Source organism: Maniola jurtina, chromosome Z (assembly GCF_905333055.1).
Source record: "Maniola jurtina chromosome Z, ilManJurt1.1, whole genome shotgun sequence".
NCBI lineage: Eukaryota > Metazoa > Arthropoda > Insecta > Lepidoptera > Nymphalidae > Maniola > Maniola jurtina.
In genome coordinates, this window is record NC_060058.1 from 16448540 (window position 1) to 16470574 (window position 22035).

The 22035-nt window shown below is 36.2% G+C and overlaps 1 protein-coding gene across 1 annotated transcript in view; it reads left to right on the top strand.

Annotated features, from left to right (window-relative positions):
- LOC123880220 overlaps positions 1 to 22035 on the top strand; it is a 108720-nt gene that overhangs the window by 50885 nt on the left and 35800 nt on the right. Inside the window, exons 4-7 of the mRNA XM_045928215.1 lie at positions 2719 to 2757; positions 6724 to 6809; positions 7504 to 7599; positions 18798 to 18860. Of these exons, the coding sequence (XP_045784171.1) occupies positions 2719 to 2757; positions 6724 to 6809; positions 7504 to 7599; positions 18798 to 18860 (284 nt within the window). The remainder of the gene's footprint in view (positions 1 to 2718; positions 2758 to 6723; positions 6810 to 7503; positions 7600 to 18797; positions 18861 to 22035) is intronic.

Here is a 22035-nt window from a genome sequence, read left to right on the forward strand (position 1 = left end):
CACACACACACACACACACACACACACACACACACACACACACACACACACACACACACACACACACACACACACACACACACACACACACACACACACACACACACACACACACACACACATGTGATTGTTCAGTATCGATCCATTGTTTACAACTTTACAAGTTGTCTAGGCTATCTATCACAGAGGTCGAACGATGGGACAACCGTTAAAGTTAGAGAAATAAGTTAGCATAGCACTCGCTCTCTGTTACGTAATCCCACACAAATGACGGAGCCAAAAATCTCAATGCGCGTTAACAATTTTTAAAACCCCCGACCCAAAAAGAGGTGTGTGTGTCTGTGGCATCGTAGCTCCTAAACTAATGAATCGATTTAATTTAGTTTTTTTTGGTTGAAAGGTGGCTCGATCTTACAGTGTTCTTAACTATAATGTAATGTAATGTAAATAAAAAAAAATGTACCTACATTTTGTTGAAATAATGTACCTACATTTTATTAAATAAATAAAATTTATTATTATTTTCTATATAACTTACTCTCACGCCCGGTTACAAAATAGATATATATATATATAAAAGCCAAAGAGAATATAATATACTTACATACATAAAAATAAATAAACCTACATACACATTTACATAAATAAATATTTGTACCGGGCGGAGGATTACGCCCCGGCAGGGGAGACCAAACGGCCGGGGGTCAGGGCGACAGGCTGAGAAAGCGGCGGACTATCCTTGCCGAGTCTAGCAAGACCGCTTTTTGCATACTGGCTGCGAGCGAACTGCCACGGAACCCCAGTCGCCTCAGATGGTGAGCGAGGCTGACTGGGATCAACCCGTTTTATTATTATTATTATAATCCAAGAAAATCGGTTCAGCCGTTTGAAAGTTATCAGCTCTTTCTAACTACTGTAACCTTCACTTGTTATAAATTTTTAATTTACACTTGTGAGTCACCAACTGATCATAAAAATGTTTTTAAAGAACATTCGAAATTCAATTCGAAAACATAGTTTCGTTTGTGATTGGTTGTTGACTCAAAATGGTTAACGCCCACTAAGATTTCTGGTTCCGTTAATTGTACGGGATTACGTTACAGATACAGCGCTATGTTAACTTCTTCCCTGACACGTAATATAACTATGGTGTGTAAAGCCAGAAACTTACCTTAGGTCCTGAATATCGGGTCAAGCCGTGACGTCATGGGAAGCTGAATGAAGGGACCCTGAAGCGAGTCTTCTAGCGCAGCCCATTTAAAAAACTTGACTTTTTAGCCCCTCGCTATGAAATGATATCAAATTGGATAAGCATACTTCCATTCCAGCATACATTTTGTATGTAGGGAGAAGGTACCTAATACTTTATCCTATAATTTGGTTTTGGACGGTAACATAGTTACTGAAATTAGTCTCTGGTGGCATATACATAGTGTGAAATCGAAACGTGATACTGGCAATGAATTGAAACAATATTATAATAATTTAGTGAAACTTATTGAAATTATAATATCACAGCTTTGATAGCAGCCCTGCGGTATATGTATATGCATTCAAACAAACTCGGTAGGAGAGGCATTCCGAACCAGTGGTAGATGCTTTTGACGATTCAAAAGAACTTGTAAAAGTCTAATTGAATAAAAATATTTTGAATTTGAATTTGAAACAATACATCAACATAAGATTTGGAATTGATATTGATATATTATATATTTAGAAGAAATCTGATCATCCTTCCGTGTTCGGGTCAATACGCAAATAAACTTTCAGCTTTTATAAAATGACGAAGGTCTGGCCCTCGCCTTAATTCATGATACGTGAATGCAATAGGTGACAAATAGACAGACAGTCAGGCAGACATTAATTTCGATATATAAAATAGATTAAAAATATCTACTTACTTACTTTAAACATTCTCGTTCTTATATGAAAATGTTCTTTGTAGGAAACATTATGTACCTACCACTGGTTTCGTATGAAGCCGAAGGGGAAAATTCAGCTTCCCTACGTGTGTCCGCTAGTGGGTTTAGCTAGTAGGTAGTTTATAGATTGACTAGCGACTCGCCCTGGCTATGCACGGGCAGCTCATTATAATTTTCGCAGGGATCTCTAATTTTTTGAAAATAAAATATAGTCTATGTTACTTTTTAGCAAGTAGTAATAGAGTAGAGTAATGTAGCTTTTTACTGGTGAACGAATTTTCAAAATCGGTTCAGTAGTTACAGTCATCACTTCCTATAAACTTTATATATAATACTAGCTGTGCCCGCGACTTCGTTCGCGTGGAATCAGCGCGCTTTATATAGCCACGGGCGCTCAGGCGCGAGGCGTGTAGTACGTACTCTGTACGTTAAAAATGTTCGCCGTGATTCTTTAAATTGACATAACTTTTTTATTTATGAACCGATTGACATGAAATAAACACTAAATGTTAAGGGAAGCTTATACTACAATATATTAGTGACAACCGTATCTAAATCGAATAAGCCGTTTCTGATATTAGCGTGCACAAACACACAGACAGACAAACAGACAAACAGACAAAAAAAATTAATTACAATTTCGGGTTCGGCATCGATATAATAACAACCCCTGCTACTTTTTTTTATATATTTCCATTGTACAGACACCACTTTTCTACAATTTTATTATATGTATAGATTAGTATAGATAGATTATTATAGTTTTCCTTGTCTGTAATATTCGTTTTTGTCACAGACACACAAATGGATGAAGATGACCCTTGGGATTATATATGTAAGTGCTACCTTTCATTATACGTAGCGTTTGCTCTCTATACCCTAATCTAATTACTTGCGACTCTTCTTTCCATTACACTGCACTTTTTAACCCCCCGACCCAAAAAGAGGGGTGTTATAACTTTGACGTGTGTATCTGTGTATCTGTCTGTGGCATCGTAGCTCCTAAACTAATGAACCGATTTTAATTTAGTTTTTTTTCTTTGAAAGGTGGCTTGATCGAGAGTGTTAGATAGTTAATAGATAGTTAGGTACACATATTTTGCGTACTTACCACAATCTCACGCTCCTAACACTTCTGTATCTAATATATATTCTGTGGTTACATAGATTCAGAGCATACCTACTCTTGCTTGTTCGTTGGGTAGAACTTTATTCATTGACCTGAAAAATGTATTCATCCATACAGTCAAAGAGCTCGTAGGAAAATTTGGAGAGGCACTTCATAAAAGTTTGAAAGGTGAGGTTATTTTGCGATACTTGGTATGTGAAACTGGATCTATCAGAACGCAGACCATGAACCATTTTTTTAATTCTTTGTAAGAAAGATGTAATTATACTGCAGTGGTTTCGTACCTAATAAAAGTAACTGTTGTTAATTAATAAAAATGAGATTACGAGTTTGGAAGAGTAAAATATACCTTAGCATCTATAAGCGGTTATCAAGCGTGTGCTAATACGGACCTTGACATGTTAAGAGAACCGTTGTATTAAGGGACCTTTTAAATATTTCCACGTTTCAATAACAAAAGCCATTTTATATCAAAGGTCAGTTTTTCCGTATCTCCAAATCACATTAGGTATTGAACTTTGACCATTGAATCCATCTCCTCTTCAAAAACTCCCGATCCTCAATAATATCGTCAAATGAGACCCAAAAAAATTAAATTTCACCCGAGGGTGGTTTTCTTATGGCTTAACAGACTTGCCGCATAAAACGTTGCGGTTAAACGTCTCCCTACAAAGCTAGATTAACGTACCTTGGGTTTTAAGTTTTTAGGGTTCCGTATTCTATATTCGTAATATATTTTTGTATATTTTTCAGTATTTAAATCTACCGTGTTTGTAATTAAATTGAAATAATAATAATAATTTGAAATAATTATTTGCCAATATTCAGTCTTATTCGCTTGAAATAACAAATCAAAACATCTAATATTCTGTTTCTAATTTAATCAATATTCTGATTAATTCTGTTCCGTTTAAATTACTCTTGTCTATTGATGAACACCGTATTAAACATAGTTTTAAAGATCCAAGCATACATACGGACAGACGGCAGGAAGCGACTGTTTTATTCAGAGTACAGAGCATGAAAAGCGTGAGCTGAAAAGTTTTTTTTTAACTTGATTTATACACAGGACAGTGTATAAAGCACTTCGTGCGTAAAAAACGTTCTCTTTATCCTGGATATGTGTGTAAAAGGTGTGTTACGGACGCTGCCGACAGAACGTCTGATAACAGCTTTAGGGTTGGCTTATGCTAGTGCCATAAAATCGCCGTATGTGGCTAAGTTCTAATGCACAAACTTTATACATTTTTTCTCATTGAGTTTAATTTCTGTAAAAAAGAATCTCTGCATTGTACAGCTGAGTGTCATGACCTCTTTTCCATTAATGGAGTGTTTCGTGTTCTTGATAATAATGCTGTATGATATCAGACCACTGAAATGGACATATTAAAGTACGCTGGAAGAGTTACGCCAAGAATGACAGTTATTTTTGCTCTGCTCCGTTACCACGTTTTATGAGTGCGCGTGCCAGGAGCGATCGGACAGAGTATAAACTATAAACATAATAAATAACTTAGGTACATTCATTCTGATCGCAACTATATTTTAGAGTATCTGCATCTTTTTACTACCCATGTAATAAGAAAAGGACAAACAAACTTAATTTAATTTACAACTCATGATTTTTAGTGCCAGTCTTGAACAGTGTTGTAAATTTATCAAGTAGCACTAAAAAAAGTTTAATTTAAAATTAGTTTTTCGTCCTTTTAAAAAGTTTCAATATTAAAAAGAAAGAGGTAGACCTACCCTGAATTTAGTCAAGAGAAAACATCAAAATCGACGCCAATGTCGGTTATGTATATTAAAATGGAGTTCTTTTTCTCTTTTATACTCGTTTCCATGTATCATTACCCCGCGAAAAAACCCACGAAATGTCTTAATTGGATTGTACTCTCGTTGTTCTCGCTCAGTTGAAAATATGCTGCATCCGGTCAGACGTAATCCGAGAACGTTACTTGACACATTTCTACGGTAGCTCCCTCCGTGATAATCACTCTAAGGCACAACGCACACCTACAAAGTGTATCAATATTTTAAGTGCCACTTATCAAGTTCTCTCGTCATGTCGTTCATATCGGCCATTATGAAAATTTTATTATGTGTTATAGCGCAGTATAAATACACATTCTGTGAAAATTTCAACTCTATCTAATAAGGTTCACGAGATACAGTCCGCTGACAGACAGACAGTCGGACGGACGGGCGGACGAACGGACGGCGGAGCTTAGTATTAGGGCCCTATTGGTTTCCCTTCGGGTAAAAAACTAAGAACAGGCTCGCTCGTTTCGTTGCGCACCCAGTGTGAAACCACCCTTAATCCCAGTGTAATATATAACACAGTATTTTCCAGTTTTAAATGTAACAAAGTTGCGTCGAATTCCAGCTTGAAACATTCAAGGACACGTTTTGCGCTTTAAGAGTTCTTGTGAGCTTTATATAAATGTGTTAGTTATTATGAAATTGTACTTGTTCCACCACGTTCTTAGGTTTCAAGTTAGATTGTTGAGATTTTTATAACGAGGATAGAGAAAATGTAATAGAAATGTCTGCAATCTTAGGCTGCCTATCCACTGCAGTGAACGAAGATTCTGTGAAGATTTTGTACAAGTCGAGGAATTAATTCTGTCATCTGTCAAACTTTATTGACCTACTAGACGATGCCCGCATCTTTATCCGGATGGATTTAGGTTTTTAAAAATCCCGTGGAAACTTTCATTGTCCGGGATGCAAACTTTTGTGTTTGGTTAATTAATACCAAGTGCGGTATCATGTGAAAGGGCTTTACTTGAACATTCTAAAACAGATTTTTATTTATTAAATTATGCACAATGGTTTTTTAATTATCGTGCAAAATGTCGAAACAATACGAGACTGTAGTTCGGAACTCTACGCGAGTCTTTATCAAGCACTGTTATTAGTCCGGGAGCCACCAATCCTAAAAGCTCCGTGATACGGATTCTTTATTTACTTTTATTTTTATTAAAAACTAGCTGTGCCCGCGACTTCGTTCGCGTGGAATAGTGACTTTTCGGGCAGTATATCAGGCGCGAGGCGTGTAGTACGTACTCTGTACGTTAAAAATGTTCGCCGTGATTATTTAAATTGACATAACTTTTTTATTTATGAACCGATTGACATGAAATAAACACTAAATGTTAAGTGAAGCTTACTACAATATATTAGTGAAAACCGTATCTAAATCGAATAAGCCGTTTCTGATACTAGCGTGCACAAACACACAGACAAACAGACAAAAAAAAATTAATTACAATTTCGGGTTCGGCATCGATATAATAACAACCCCTGCTACTTTTTTTATATATTTCCATTGTACAGACACCACTATTCTACAATTTTATTATATGTATAGATATTAGAATCCGCGATCACGGAGTTTTCAGGATTGGTGGCTCCCCGCCTATATAGTGTATAGATATACTTAGGTAAGCCAACCCGTACAAGGCCGTAGGTCAGTAGTGAGCATAAAGAAAAAATACTTTTTATTAGGGTTCCGTACCCGAAGTGTGGATAAAGGTCCCTGTTACTAAGACTCTGGTGTCCTCCATCCGTCTGTCCATCCGTTATAAAAAATAAAGTTTTCTTGTACAATGGTAAGGAACCCTTCGCGTGCGAACCCGACTCACACTTGACTGATTTTCATTTTTGTTTCAGTTACCGTTTCGCTAAACATAACACTGCTTGCATGCAGTACGTTGGGTCTCATCGCATGCGTGTTGCTGGTGTTTGGCGTTTATAAGGTAACACCTACTACATTAATGTTATAATTACTACATCAGTGTCAATTCTGATGTCTTTCTCTTAAATGAGCATTTGCATCTTATTTCTTTCTCTAAATTAAATTTAGACTAATCGCATTTGTTAGGGTTCCGTAAACCTGAAAAGTAAAAAGGAACCCTTATAATATGTTACGACTGGAGTCGAGTGTGGTCGCTAGCCCGGCGTATTCAGGATAGAATCCTACCACAAATACGTAGGTACCTACTCTAAAAGTTTAGAGAAAGATAGAAGAATCAGCGCCAATTGTTTTTACCTGACTAGGGCAAAGCCAAAAGGAAGGGTTATGATTTTAGCAATCTGTATGTATGTATGTATCTATGTATTCAGATTTTGTGTGTTCCGCCGTAACGCCTAAGCTACTGGGCCGATTTTGAAGGATGTGTCAATCGATTTGTCGTAAAGGTCCAGGTGACATAGGCTACATTTTATACGCAAAAAATTGACCTAACTGATGTTACATGAAAAATGTGGGTGTTTTTTTGCTATTGTATCGAGTGGGATGTCAAATGAAAGAGAAGACAATTCTGAGTTCATAAATATAAATGTAATACAACATTAAAATATACCAAGCGACAAAGAAACTATTTTGCTATATCTCAGCGTTTAGCAGTCAGGTATTAGTTTTCAACATTATCTTGTTTTCAATTGTTCTAGGACATTAAGTTCATGCTGCTACCATGGATATTCTCTATGGGCTTGGAGACGTTAGTAGAAGTCGTCAACCTCGTCTACCTGTTCTACTTACAGACGGTGAGTTTTTTCACAAAAAGTATTAGAGATTTAGCATTTAGAGGCTTCCGTATCACAAAAAGTACTCCAATGACAACAATGCTTACCAGTGGACCTCCCTGGTCCAGTAGGTGAGTTGAGGAGGGAGGGTATACTCTCTGCAATCATAGCAAAGTACAAGTATTTCTGTAATTAAAGCAACTAGGAACATCTGTACCCCACTGTATGTGGTTTGCGGAGGGAAAATAACACTGCGATCGTGCGATAACAGGATAATAACATTTTAAACCCGAACTTTTATAAAAAAATAATGGCCGCCAGGCGTCCCGACACTTGATTAATCGCAGCTTATTTAGTGGAACCTTTTAAAATTCACGCCGAAGCGAGGATTTTCCAATTTTGGAGTAATATTCTTTTAAGCCGATTCTTTTTTCGTAAAATTATATTTATAGGTACAATAAAGCAAAAGTGAATAGCTCACAGTCCAAGCATAGTTAGAGAGACATCGTTTTGTCACAGGGTTTGCATCGACAAAACATTGTCATTTTTTGACGGCCTTATGCCTACTCAGCATGAGCTTAGAGCCGTTGAAAAAATATCAGGGAAATATCAGCTACTTATGGCCTATGAACTTATGAACACGGAAATTATTAGCTCATAGTTTATACCACCTCAAAAGTTATAACACCCTCGACAAGTGAAGGTTACAGTAACTAGAAAAGAGCTAATAACTTTCAAACGGCTGACCCTATTTTCTTGGATTATAGCTAAGAACACTCTCGTTCGGCCACTTTTCAAACGAAAAAAAACTGAATTAAAATCAGACAGACAGATACACACATACATACGTCAAACTTATAACACCCCTCTTTTTGGGCCGGGGGTTAAAAATGCAACCGAATATTTATCAGTCTTCCCGGGATCGAATCCCCGACCTCCCGAATAGAATACCGAGGTCTTATCCACAGGCTAGCACTTCACCTATACGTACCTACTTATTACCCACTTCCTAATTCCATGTGTGAAAGCCACCCATATCCGTGATGGTTACCAAATTTGTCTTAAGACCTCCCCGTCTATAATAATATTTATTTTGATCAAACGTAATTCAGGTCGTTTCCTTGAAGGAAATGAGAACAACACGTGTTCCTATCAACGCAGGTTTCATTCCGGAGGATGAAACGTGCTGCGCCAATATGTAACTAATATGTAAGGAGAACCTTCACGCTCAATATACACAACTAATTAATGAATTATATGACCTAAATATACATAAAAGGAAAAGGTAACTGAACTGATCTATCAACGCACTACTGGAACACAAACTATTGAATGGATCGGGCTACAGATAGCTATTATGACGTAGACATTTCTAGCGAAATCAATTGTCTACGACCTACGTCATAATAGCTACCTTAGAAAATTCAACCCCTAAAATTCACTTGCTTCAGCAGTGAAGGAAATCATGGAAACCTGCATGCATGAGAATTCGCCGTAATGTCCTCAGAGGTGTGTGAAGTCTGCCAACCTACACTTGGCCAAAGCCAAACCCAGCGCGGTCGACTTTGGACTCATTACAGATATACAATAATAAACTTTTCATATATTCTCTCTTAATCTTTTTAACCCCCGACCCAAAAAGAGGGGTGTTATAAGTTTGACGTGTGTATCTGTGTATCTGTGTGTATCTGTGTATCTGTGTGTCTGTGTATCTCTGTATCTGTGTATCTGTGTTTCTGTGTATCTGTGTATCTGTCTGTGGCATCGTAGCGCCTAAACGAATGAACCGATTTTAATTTAGTTTTTTTTGTTTGAAAGGTGGCTTGATCGAGAGTGTTCTTAGCTATAATCTAAAAAAATTGGTTCAGCCGTTTAAGAGTTATCAGCTCTTTTCTAGTTTTCTTGTAGAAAAGAAGGTTAGATAACCGTTAGGTTCATAATATTATGTCAATAGACAAATGTCAAGCTGTCAAGATGGACGTTGCCTAAATACATAATTATTTATTTGAAAATGATGTTTTGAAAACTCAGATACTTTGGATCGTCGGGGGTGTTATAAATTTTTAATTTACACTTGTTATTTAATTTACTCTAGGGTCTCGGGACTTTTTTCACTCATTTTAAAACAATTTTTCAACATTATGTCCTGTATTGTAATGGATGTCACAACTTGTTTAAATTTCTATTGAAAAATCTGTACTCTGAGTCAAATGCAAAAGAACAAGTGGGAGTATGTTCGCAGTTTCAAACAAATGTGTCATACAATTTCACACCGTCGAGAGTTCAACCATTCACACATGTTTTCAAAGCTCAAAGTTCAAACCGTTTCCCATTAAATTTTAAATCCGTTACGCCCGAGTAGCCGAATGAAAATACCATTGTATAAAAAATTAAAATGATTTCATTTCCGTTACATAAAGCTTAGTTACTAAATCCAGTTTTGCGCGTGGATTAGAATCTATATTATATCTATACTTACTAATAAATAAAATTGGTGTGTCTGTCTGTAATTTCGAAATAACTACCGCACATTAAGGTCATATGGTTATTTGAACGATACTATGACTGAATCACACGTTTTTAAAAATTTTATCTGTCTGTCTGTCTGTTTGAAAAGGCTAATCTTGGGAACGGCTGAACCGATTTTGACGGGATTTTCACAGACAAGTAGAGAATTGACCAGGGAGTAACATAGGCTACATTTTAACCGACTTTCAAACAGGGAGTTGTGTTTTTCTACCTATGTACACCGAAATCTCCGAGATTTCTGAACCGATTTGCGTCATTTCTTTTTTAATCGATAGAGGAACTTTGCGACATTGTTTCATAAAAATTTGGAGTCCAACTCCTTAATCCTGATGCTGCAGGAGATCTGACCAATCCACGCGGGCGAAGCTGCGGGCATCAGCTAGTAGTTAATATAAACCCAAAAGTGTATATAAAAGAGTACGTAACAGTTTTATCCTAATGTGTTCTATGAATTCGTACCAAGATCTATTAAGCGTACTTTGACTTTTTGAGTTAAAACGAGACGGTTTTATGTCACTATAGGTTGTCTCGTTTTCAGTGTCTTAAGTCTAAGCAAAGTCAAAGTGCCATCTATAGATCTAAACCTGGGAATTCATTCGACACCTATTCAAATCAATTCAAATTCAGTTTTCAAATTGTGCATTACTGTCGCAGCAAAATATATATAGAGCCTTATTTATACTTTACCTTTACGTAGTCGGGTAAAACATGATTATAGAAGTTGCCTCGTGTCATGTATGTTAATTTTAATCCGTGAATATGTATGTAGGGTAGTTATAAAAGATGAAAAGCTTTACGCGACAGAAATTATTCCACTTAATATTCTGCAAGTCGTTACAAAGTTGATCCCGTGTGGTTACGCATGGCCTGATAGTTGAGACTTCACTTCGAGGCAATAATCTGACCACTCGCTTACAAGTGTTGTGGTTTATTTACCTACTAGCTGATGCCCGCGACTTCGTTCACGTGGATTTAGGTTTTGTTAAAAATCCCGTGGGTACTCTTTGATTTTCCGGGGTAAAAAAATGCCTATGTCAATTTTCGGGATCCAAGCTACCTCTATACCAAATTTCATATAAAATGGTTTGACGTAAGAATTTTTTACATCTTTATTACCTATTATCTCCCAAAGCTACCATGATCCAAACCTCATAGTCACTGTGTTGGGGATAATATGTAGAAATACTTTCAGCTTTTATAAAATAACGAAGGTCTGGTACGTTCTGGCTCTTAGTGCACTAGGGACGTTAACAAAATCAAGGACAAATACTGCACTAACGTGAGTTAATTCTATAACTAATATATAGGCATATAAATATTCCTAAGTAAGCATGAAATACCAAAGTCATTAGTGTCTTCTGGGAATGCTCGGAGCTTCCATGTAGAAGCGTAAATAAGTTAGCATCTAAATATCTTAGTAAGGTTAGGCCGATATTTGACAAGTGTAAATTAAAAATTTATAACACCCCCGAAGATCCAAAGTATTTGAGTTTTCCAAAACATCATTTTCAAATAAATAATTATGTATTTAGGCAACGTCCATCTTGACAGCTTGACATTTGTCTATTGACATAATATTATGAACCTAACGGTTATCTAACCTTCTTTATCACAAGAAAACTAGAAAAGAGCTGATAACTCTTAAACGGCTGAACCAATTTTTTTAGATTATAGCTAAGAACACTCTCGATCAAGCCACCTTTCAAACAAAAAAAACTAAATTAAAATCGGTTCATTCGTTTAGGCGCTACGATGCCACAGACAGATACACAGATACACAGATACACACGTTAAACTTATAACACCCCTCTTTTTGGGTCGGGGGTTAAAAACTAGGAATCAAGCTAGGGTTTCATAGGCAAGCGGTGTCATCACGTCATATTATCAGCCGCAATATAGCGTCGAATGCTGTCACAGAGACCTTGACCAGAGTGAACTAGAGTGGTAACTCTTGGTTTGAAATTTAATGTATTAAGAGTATACATATATGAAAAACTAGCCGATGCCCGCGACTTCGCCCGCGTGGATTTAGATTTTTCTAAATCCCGTGGGAACTCTTTGATTTTCCGGGATAAAAAGTAGCCTATGTGCTAATCCAAGATATTATCTATTTTCATTCCAAATTTCAGCCAAATCCGTCCAGTAGTTTTTGCGTGAAGGAGTAACAAACATACACACACACACACACACACACACACACACACACACACATACAAACTTTCGCCTTTATAATATTAGTGTGATAAGAGTTGGCAGGGTAGGTCTGACAGCACAAGTAAAAAATCCGAAAACAATTTTCAAAGTAGATAAAAATACCAAATTGGGTATCATAATATGAAAGGGCTTTGACCTGTACATTCTAAAACAGATTTTTTTTATTTTTATGCATAATAGTTTTTGATATATCGTGCAAAATGTCGGAAAAAATACCCGAGTACGGAACCCTCGGTGCGCGAGTCTGACTCGCACTTGGGTGGTTTTCTTATTATTTTTTTATGTAAAGAATCCTGCATCAAAGAGACAGACACATTGTCGATAAATTATTGGCAATAATATATTATTATCTCAATTATATTTTTATGTGTTTACTTTATAACTGACATCGTTCGTGGGGCTGGGTCGTTAATTTGTTATTTCTTTCTTGTCTCCCGGGTTACGGCCGGTTTACGGCCTTCGTATGCCTACAATATTGGCGAAACGATTCGCTGTTTGTGATTTGTATCCGATTACGGCAAAGCCTCGTAACTCCCAAAGCTATAATCATTAAGCTGGAGACTGATTTGCAACAATTTGGTGTAACGTATCGAGTTTTTGTAACTTAAGGACTGATGTCCGCGAGTGATGAATTACAAACTAAAGTACTTGTAACTTTAGTTTGTAACTAGCCGAGGCCCGCGACTTCGTTCGCGTGGATGTAGGTTTTTAAAATTCCCGTGGGAACTCTTTGATTTTCCGGGATAAAAAGTAGCCTATGTGTTAATCCAGGGTATAATCTATTGCCACTCTAAATTTCAGCCCAATCCATTCAGTAGTTTTTGCGTGAAGGAGTAACAAACATACACACACACACATACAACCTTTCGCCTTTATAATATTAGTGTGATTGTGATTCATCACTCGCGGCGAGCGCCGTGTGCTCCACTGTCGGTTTTTTCGCAAATTCCCTTTGAGTGTTACATTACTCATAGTGATATTATAATTTATGTATTACCTGTCTTAGATTGTAATATAGATTCAAAAACTAGTCGCCAACTTTTAGCAAGAAAATACACGTGAAGTGCCTTTGATCGTATTTAAACTGGATTTTTTATAGCAGAATGAGACTGACAGATACAGGGACAGACGGTCTACAAAGTGATTGTATAAGGAAAATGAAATATATAAGGATTTTATTTCTCTTTTCCGCGGTATGGGATTAAAAGAATTAAGTATTATCGATATCTGTTCAAAGACATAAATAAAATAACCATAAAAAATACGCTTTCATTTTATAACCGTCTCCTTTTCGTGAATTTTCTTAAAATAGCCCCTAAAAATGAAATCTTCATCTTGAAATAATTTGCTGAAAATACTGAAAACAATGTTCCTCGCATAATCTGATAATGTTGACGAAAATTGCCGCAAAGCCTTATTAAAACGAAACATCGGAAAAGTTGGACAGTTGTGGCAGGCTGACTGACGAACATCTTGAGCTCTTTATTAAGGTTAGGAGTAGAGATGGGTGATTGAGTAGAGAAGGCTGTTTGATATGTTATGAGTAGGTACTACAGGCTTAGCGCATAACTGATAATTTCTTAATGCGTGCATTACACGTGCAATTTATAATGAAAGTAATGTCCTGAAACTAATTTCGTACCACTAATTTCGTTATGTAAATTCCTCTTGTTTTAATACAGACTAAAAATAAAATCAAAGACATTTTAGATAAATACAAGGCATTAGGCAATATACTAAGAATGGGACAAATGAAGGTCTTTAATCATCTATTCTTTTGGCATAGATACGGCGTCCTCAACAGAATAATATTAATCACTGTCAGATCCCCGGGATGCCGAATTATTAATATTTACAATCCTAGCAATCTTCAGTAAAGTCAAACGTCGCTGTGAAGTTCCAAAGTTTCAAGATGACTTCTGAAATCGCGTACCTATAAATCCAATAAATCAAGTGGCAATAAAGCAATAGTTTATTCCATATCCATAAAATCCATACTCCGTATTTTATCTATACTAATATTATAAATGTGAAAGTATGTCTGTCGGCTTTTCTAGATTAGCTTGCTAGCTTAGCCAGCTTTTCACGGTCCAACAATTTAACAAATTTTCATGAAAGGTACATAGTTAGATTATATCCCGGCGAAGTACATAGGCTACTTTTCTATTACAAAAAATCAAAGGGTTCTCACGGGATTTTTAAAAACCTAAATCCACGCGGGCCAAGTCGCGGGCATCAGCTATCTAATTAATAATTATTAATTTTATATCATTTCCGAAAATTTAAATCTATTTTCAAAAATAACCTAACACAAGTGTACCTACTACTTGACCGCCTGTTGTACCAGATCCTTTTTTTCCACGCAAATGCAATCTGTGGCATTATCTCACCTTGGCGGTGTTCTCACTAGATGCGGTTATTCAAGGGGCGGGCCAGCTTTCTGAAAGTCTGGCAACGCATCAGCGATTCCTCTGGTGCTGCAAATGTTCATGGGCGGCGGTTATCACTTAACATCAGGTGACCCGCCTACTCTCCGTTTGCTCGCTATTTTTTATTTAAAAAAAACTGGCCAAGTGCGAGTCAGACTCGCGCACCGAGGGTTCCGTACTTGGATAATTTTTCCGACATTTTGCACAATAAATCAAAAACTACTATGAATAAAAATAAATAAAAACCTGTTTTAGAATGTACAGGTAAAGCCCTTTCAAATGATACCCAATTTGGTATTTTTATCTACTTTGAAAATTGTTTTCCGATTTTTCCTTACTTGTGCATAAGGTCTTTATTCTAGGTCAACGGGAAGTACCCTATAGGTTTTCTTGACAGATACGACGGACGCACAGACCAACAGACATACAGACAAGAAAGTGATTCTACATAAGGGTTCCGTTTTTCCTTTTGAGGTACGAAACCCTAAAAGTTATTCATCCAAGAAGTATACCCACACTTTACAGACTACCTACACAAAAGATGAAAGTCCGTTCTCTGCTAACGTCTATGCACAAAGCGCGACTGCCATTAATCATTTCTGTTCAGCTTGCGTATATTGTATCCCATCAAAAACATTTCATGTAAAGATTGCCAAGACTCGCAAGTTCAAAATGTTTTCACTGTTAAAAAGTTATGAGATCTCTAATAGAGCCAAGCCCCTAGCTGAGCTTAGATTTGTGCTGACCATGGGAGCTATCCCAAGTCCAAAGTATATAGCTTTTAAATGCTCTTGACTAAATCACACTTATAACAATAAATAACAAATAACTCTACTTACAAGCTCTGATTCTACAAACCCTACATCTTGGTTAAAAAAAATACGTCTTGGCCTATACATTTGATATATTTGGTTTTGCTGAGGACACCTTATACTGAAAATTTCAGCTTTCTAGCGTCATCCAGACCGAAGTTATGACGGGTCGAAAATACGGCGAAACACTTCGAGAAAAAGGTACGTAGCGCCGCGGCTGCCGTTTGGCTCGTCTTGGCGGGGGCACTGCCGTGCCCTCTGATGTCTCCCCAAGTTACCGAGTCAGTACCTACCTACTACTGCTTTTTCAGTTATCTACATTTGTTATTGTGATCAATCGGTATCTTACTAACTGTAACTGAAAGTTTTGTGAAGTTTAATTAATTAATGGGCATTGAACCTAGTTGGTATACAAGTCCGCCATTTTGAAAAATCTCATTTCGGAGGCCAATGATAAAACATGTGTCAATCGATAGACTAAGTGATTAAGTCCGTCTGTCCGTCCGATCCGTCTAGTAGTTTTTGCTTGAAAGAGTAACTAATTCATACACATACAAACTTTCGCCTCTGTAGTGTGCGTGAGAAACATTATAACGATGTACCTATTAGGTATGTTTTTTGGGTAAAAGGCCGTAAATAATAAATTAACCTTAATGTAAAAGTAATACACCTTATTGAATATACAGTCCAATTTTCTCGCCACCAAAACCTTTGGGTCCTCAATTCATTTACTTGTCACGGACCCTAATGTTTTAGTTTACGATAGTTTACGTAATACCTACGTGTTGAGATTCGTTCACAAGAACATCTTTGACCTATGCCGACTTCGCTCCGAATCTCTGAAGTCAAAAGCAAAGTCAAATAATTTATTCGAAGTAGTATTCTATTGTACATTTTCGATTGTAATTGTTGGATTTGTAGGATTATGTAATGGTGCTAATTAATTACGCAACTTAAAACTAAAGCTACGAGGGTTCCAACGCGCCCAGGTCTGAGGAGCGCTGTTTATTGGGAGTCTAATTTACAGAGATAGCTACTGTACCTAACCTATATGAAAAATCTCAAGTTTCCTTAGCTCCGATACGTTACTCAATTTCTACTTTTTTACATTATGTTAATCGTCATAACTCCTATCTGGTCAAAACTTATTGCAACTGCAAAAACAGTCAAAACTACTTTTGACTACAGAAGATGTTTTGACTGAAAGAGTCAAAACTATTCGATGGAATAAATCAGCAATTCATCGTTAAGTTCATAAATAATGAATATTAATTAGGTCAATTAATGTCGCCCAGGACGAAATTGAAAAACCCCGAGTCCTCGCAGTCTTATCCGACTTAAAGTTCCTACCCCCTAAATGGCTTTTGAGGGTTCCGTACGTTCCGAAAAACGGAACCCTTATAGGATCACTTTGTTGTCTGTCTGTCTGTCAAGAAATCTATAGGGTACTTCCCGTTGTCCTAGAATCATGAAATTCGGCAGGTAGGTAGGTCTTATAGCACAAATACAGGAATAAATCTGAAAACCGCGAATTTGTGGTTACATAATTTAAAAAAAAATGTGTTATCATGCTTTACCTGTACATTTTAAAACAGATTTTCATTTATTTTTATGTTTAATAGTTCTTGATTTATCGTGCAAAATGTTGGAAAAAATACTCAGCACGGAACCCTCAGTGCGCGAATCTGACTTACACTTAGCCGGGTTTTTAATTTTTTTGTTCGTTTGTTACGCGATTACTCCGCCAAATATGAACCGATTTTGATGACCGAATGTGCGAGAACAACTTGCCCTTTTTTAGTTTTCTTTTACAAATTAACGAATTCATGTTTCTGCCTTTCAGAAGAAGATTGCAAAGTTGTATAACTTGTTTGACAACTCAGTATCTCACTTTTATGAACTCAAACAGAGGGGTCTTTACGGGGAATATTAAAGGGTCTGAAAGTCAACAAACTTGGGAACTCTTGTTATGTGAATTTGCATTTATTCTGTCCTACGGCGCGATGAGTATTTTATCTACATATACAGCGTGTTTGAAAAGTCGTATAACATGACAAATAAGGTCGGTAATTACTGATTAGTAATTAGGTATGTAATATTATGTAACATCAAATAGTGCTGTAGACTCTTTCGTTCTCTGAATATGATTCGACGTGCTTTTTTAGTTTATTCAGTAATTTAAAATGGTTATAACACTAAAAACTAGCACGTGGATTTTATGTATTTTGGAAGATCCTCTGTTCAATAATTCCTAAGAAATAATTTATTTTTGACTTATTGAAATAATTACTAAACTTATTTACCGTATTGAAGCTTTGTCTGGTAACTATAATAGTTCCTGTTTCCGTATTGGGAATCTGTCAAAATGTCTTTATTGGATAAGCATGGAAGAAAGCAGTAGGTATCTTAAGCAAATATTTAGGTATTTAAGTTGTATTTGTTTCCTCAATCCTAAATCAGTGATCCTACTCCGGTAGAATTCGTCTTATTGTCTTGAAATTTCGTTTTCTGAAGATTTCCCTTCTACATGCGACCTGCCTACAAGTTTTTTAGATGTCACATTGTCGCATATTGTTGCTCCGGTGTAAAATAGTCTTTAGAATTTGGATCGTCGCCACCGGTGTTCAATAAATTAGACGGTGGTCTGTGCTGACGGAATTTGTCGAACTAACTCGGTTTGGGCAGATTGGTCCTGATTAGGTCAGGTAGTGCCAGATTACGTCAAACTGAGTCGAGTTGGGCAGTTTGGCTCTGATAAGATCACTTTGGCCGTGATTTTCTCAACGAAGCGTGGTGAAACAACCCACAAGATTCACCTTTCGAGTGTTCGCATCGAATTCATGAATGAACATTTTTAACAACTATTGGAAGCTTTTTATTTGAAAAATATATAAATTCATTAAGTTTAGTAATTCAATGTATGTTTTTGGGTCTTTATTCTATTCTTCATAAAATTGACACAGACTCATCCAATTTTTTTTTCGAAAACTGCCTAAAATGTCATGAACCTAATTGTTCTTTGCATACTTTATTTGATTTTTGGACCCCAAGGCGATCACCATTGCTTTATTGCTATCCCTTTTTCGGTACAACTATAGTGAATATATCTAATATCTATTTTACAATTTTGGCTTGATTCAGTAAACCCACTCAGTCATTCTATTCTCTAAAACGCTCAACAACCTACTTTGAAACATGATGGATGTAATTTAATATGATTTCTCTCTTGTTTCAGCTCAACTTCAATCCAATAACATCGTTTTTGTTCACACTGGACTTTTTCATCATCGTTTTAAATGTGAGTATTTCTTTTGTTTTGAATAGCAGACTTGTTTTTGGGTTTCACAGCTATAAAGAAATTTTATTGCCTAAATTAATTCATAATTAAGAGGGCTCTCTCCGTCACTCGTTTCATACAATTGTAGTTCCAATTTCATTTGAATATTAAGCAACCAAAGTCCATGAAATTTTGCAGACATATTCTAGAAACTAATATCTATGCCTGTGGTTTTCCAGATTTCTGTTAAAATATTCGGTTTCAAAGTTACGCGGTCTTAAAAATTTACATACAAATCTTTGAGCCCCTGTAATTTTAAAACTACATATTTTTAGAAAAATCTAAAACACCACAGACACAGATATTAGTTTCTAGAATATGTCTGCAAAATTTCATGGACTTTGGTTGCTTAATATTCAAATGAAATTGGAACTACGATTGCATGAAACGAGTGACGGAGAGAGCCCTGTTAAGGATCCAATCTAAAACAAGTGTAAATTAAAAATTTATAACACCCCCGACAAGTGAAGGTTACAGTAACTAGAAAAGACCGAAAAGACCTGATAACTTTCAAACGGCTGAACTGATTTTCTTGGACTATTCCGCGCCTACGATCTAAATCTGAGTTTTCCAAAACATCATTTTCAAATAAATAATTATGTAGATATTTAGGCAACGTCCATCTTGACAGCTTGACATTTGTCAATTGACATAATATTATGAACCTAACGGTTATCTAACCTTCTTTTTTGATAACTCTTAAACGGCTAAACCAATTTTTTTGGATTATAGCTAAGAACACTCTCGATCAAGCCACCTGTCAAACAAAAAAAGTAAATTAAAATCGGTTCATTCGTTTAGGCGCTACGATGCCACAGACAGATCCACACATACACAGATACACAGACACACAGATACACACGTCAAACTTATAACACCCCTCTTTTTAGGTCGGGGGTTAAAAATGACAAATATGAGTTATGTATACGAAAAACTTCCCAAATTGGGCATTCCACGGAAAATAAAATAAGAATAACAATTTATACACCACGCAACTTCGAACTATGGCATATACAATACATACATCAATATCACATATAATAAATACTACAAACAAAAAAATTAAATTAAAATCGGTTCATTAGTTTAGGAGCTACGATGCCACAGACAGATGCACAGATACGTCAAACTTATAACACCCCTCTTTTTGGGTCGGAGGTTAAAAATACCTTGATGTGGTTGGGATCCTTTTTGGGATAACGTGAAAATGTAATCTTTAGGAAGGTATGTAGGGAAAATAGGCTGGAGTTCTTAGGACCCTGTTGGTTCATTTACAAGTAAGTTATGCTTTGCACTAAGTGGACTAAACGCATAATCCCCGATCTAACTGTGCCCGTGAACTTAGCAGAGCATATGCCAGCAGATCAAAAATAAAAAGGAGTTCCCTTCGCATGCAGAAGAGTTCTATAGTTCCTGATACTTTTTAAAGATAGTTCTGGCGTTTTTGCTAAAAAAATCGCAGTTGAAATAATGCTCTGCTAACTTCCGGTAGCAGATCATTTTCGAGCAAAGCGAAAAAAAAAGAGTTCTCTGTACGCACGTATCTCAGTTCTATAGTTCCTCATACTTTATAATGATAGTTCTGGCATATAAACCTAAAAAAAGTCAAATGAAAAAATCAATAAATTTTCAAATTTAGTCATCATAAGTAATTTAAAAAAATTCTAGCAGCTAGAACTCAAATCTCAGAACCTAGAACTCTACGATTTCTTATAGCTCATTAACTAAGCTATAAAATAAAGCTATTAACTAGCCCAGAACTCACAAAGAAGTCCCAGCAGAGCATAGAAGAATAGTTATAAACAATAAATTTTCAAACTTCACACCAAAAGTTGTTAAAAAATTTCCAGCTGCTAGAACTCTCATCTCAGGGGCTAGAACTCCTCGATTTATTATAGATTATTAACATAGCTATAAAATAAAGCTATAAACTAGCCCAGAACTCTCAAAAACGTGCCAGCAGAGCATACCAGAAGAGTCATGATACACTAATTTTCAAACTTATTATCATACGCCATGAAAAAAATTCCAGCTGCTAGAACTCTGATGTCAGAGGCTAGAACTCCTCGATTTCTTAAATATTATTGACAAAGCTATAAAACGAAGCCATTAACTAAACCAGAACTCTCAAAAAAGTGCCAGCAGAGCATACAAGAAGAGTCATAAACGATAAATTTTCAAACTTAAAAATCACAAGTTACTAAAAAATTTCCAGCTGCTAGAACTCTCATCTCAGGGGCTAGCACTCCTCGATTTCTTAAAGATTATTAACATACCTATTGAACAAAGCCATTAATTAGACCAGAACTCTCAAAAAAGTGCCAGCAGAGCATACAAGAAGAGTCATGATGCACTAATTTTCAAACTTATTATCATACGCCATGAAAAAAATTCCAGCTGTTAGAACTCTGATGTCAGAGGCTAGAACTCCTCGATTTCTTAAATATTATTGACAAAGCTATAAAACGAAGCCATTAACTAAACCAGAACTCTCAAAAAAGTGCCAGCAGAGCATACAAGAAGAGTCATAAACGATAAATTTTCAAACTTAAAAATCACAAGTTACTAAAAAATTTCCAGCTGCTAGAACTCTCATCTCAGGGGCTAGAACTCCTCGATTTCTTAAAGATTATTAACATACCTATTGAACAAAGCCATTAACTAGACAAGAACTCTCAAAAAAGTGCCAGCAGAGCATACAAGAAGAGTCATGATGCACTAATTTTCAAACTTATTATCATACGCCATGAAAAAATTTCCAGCTGCTAGAACTCTGATGTCAGAGGCTAGAACTCCTCGATTTCTTAAATGTTATTGACAAAGCTATAAAACGAAGCCATCAACTAAACCAGAACTCTCAAAAAAGTGCCAGCAGAGCATACAAGAAGAGTCATAAACGATAAATTTTCAAACTTAAAAATCACAAGTTACTAAAAAATTTCCAGCTGCTAGAACTCTCATCTCAGGGGCTAGAACTCCTCGATTTCTTAAAGATTATTAACATACCTATTGAACAAAGCCATTAACTAGACAAGAACTCTCAAAAAAGTGCCAGCAGAGCATACAAGAAGAGTCATGATGCACTAATTTTCAAACTTATTATCATACGCCATGAAAAAAATTCAAGCTGCTAGAA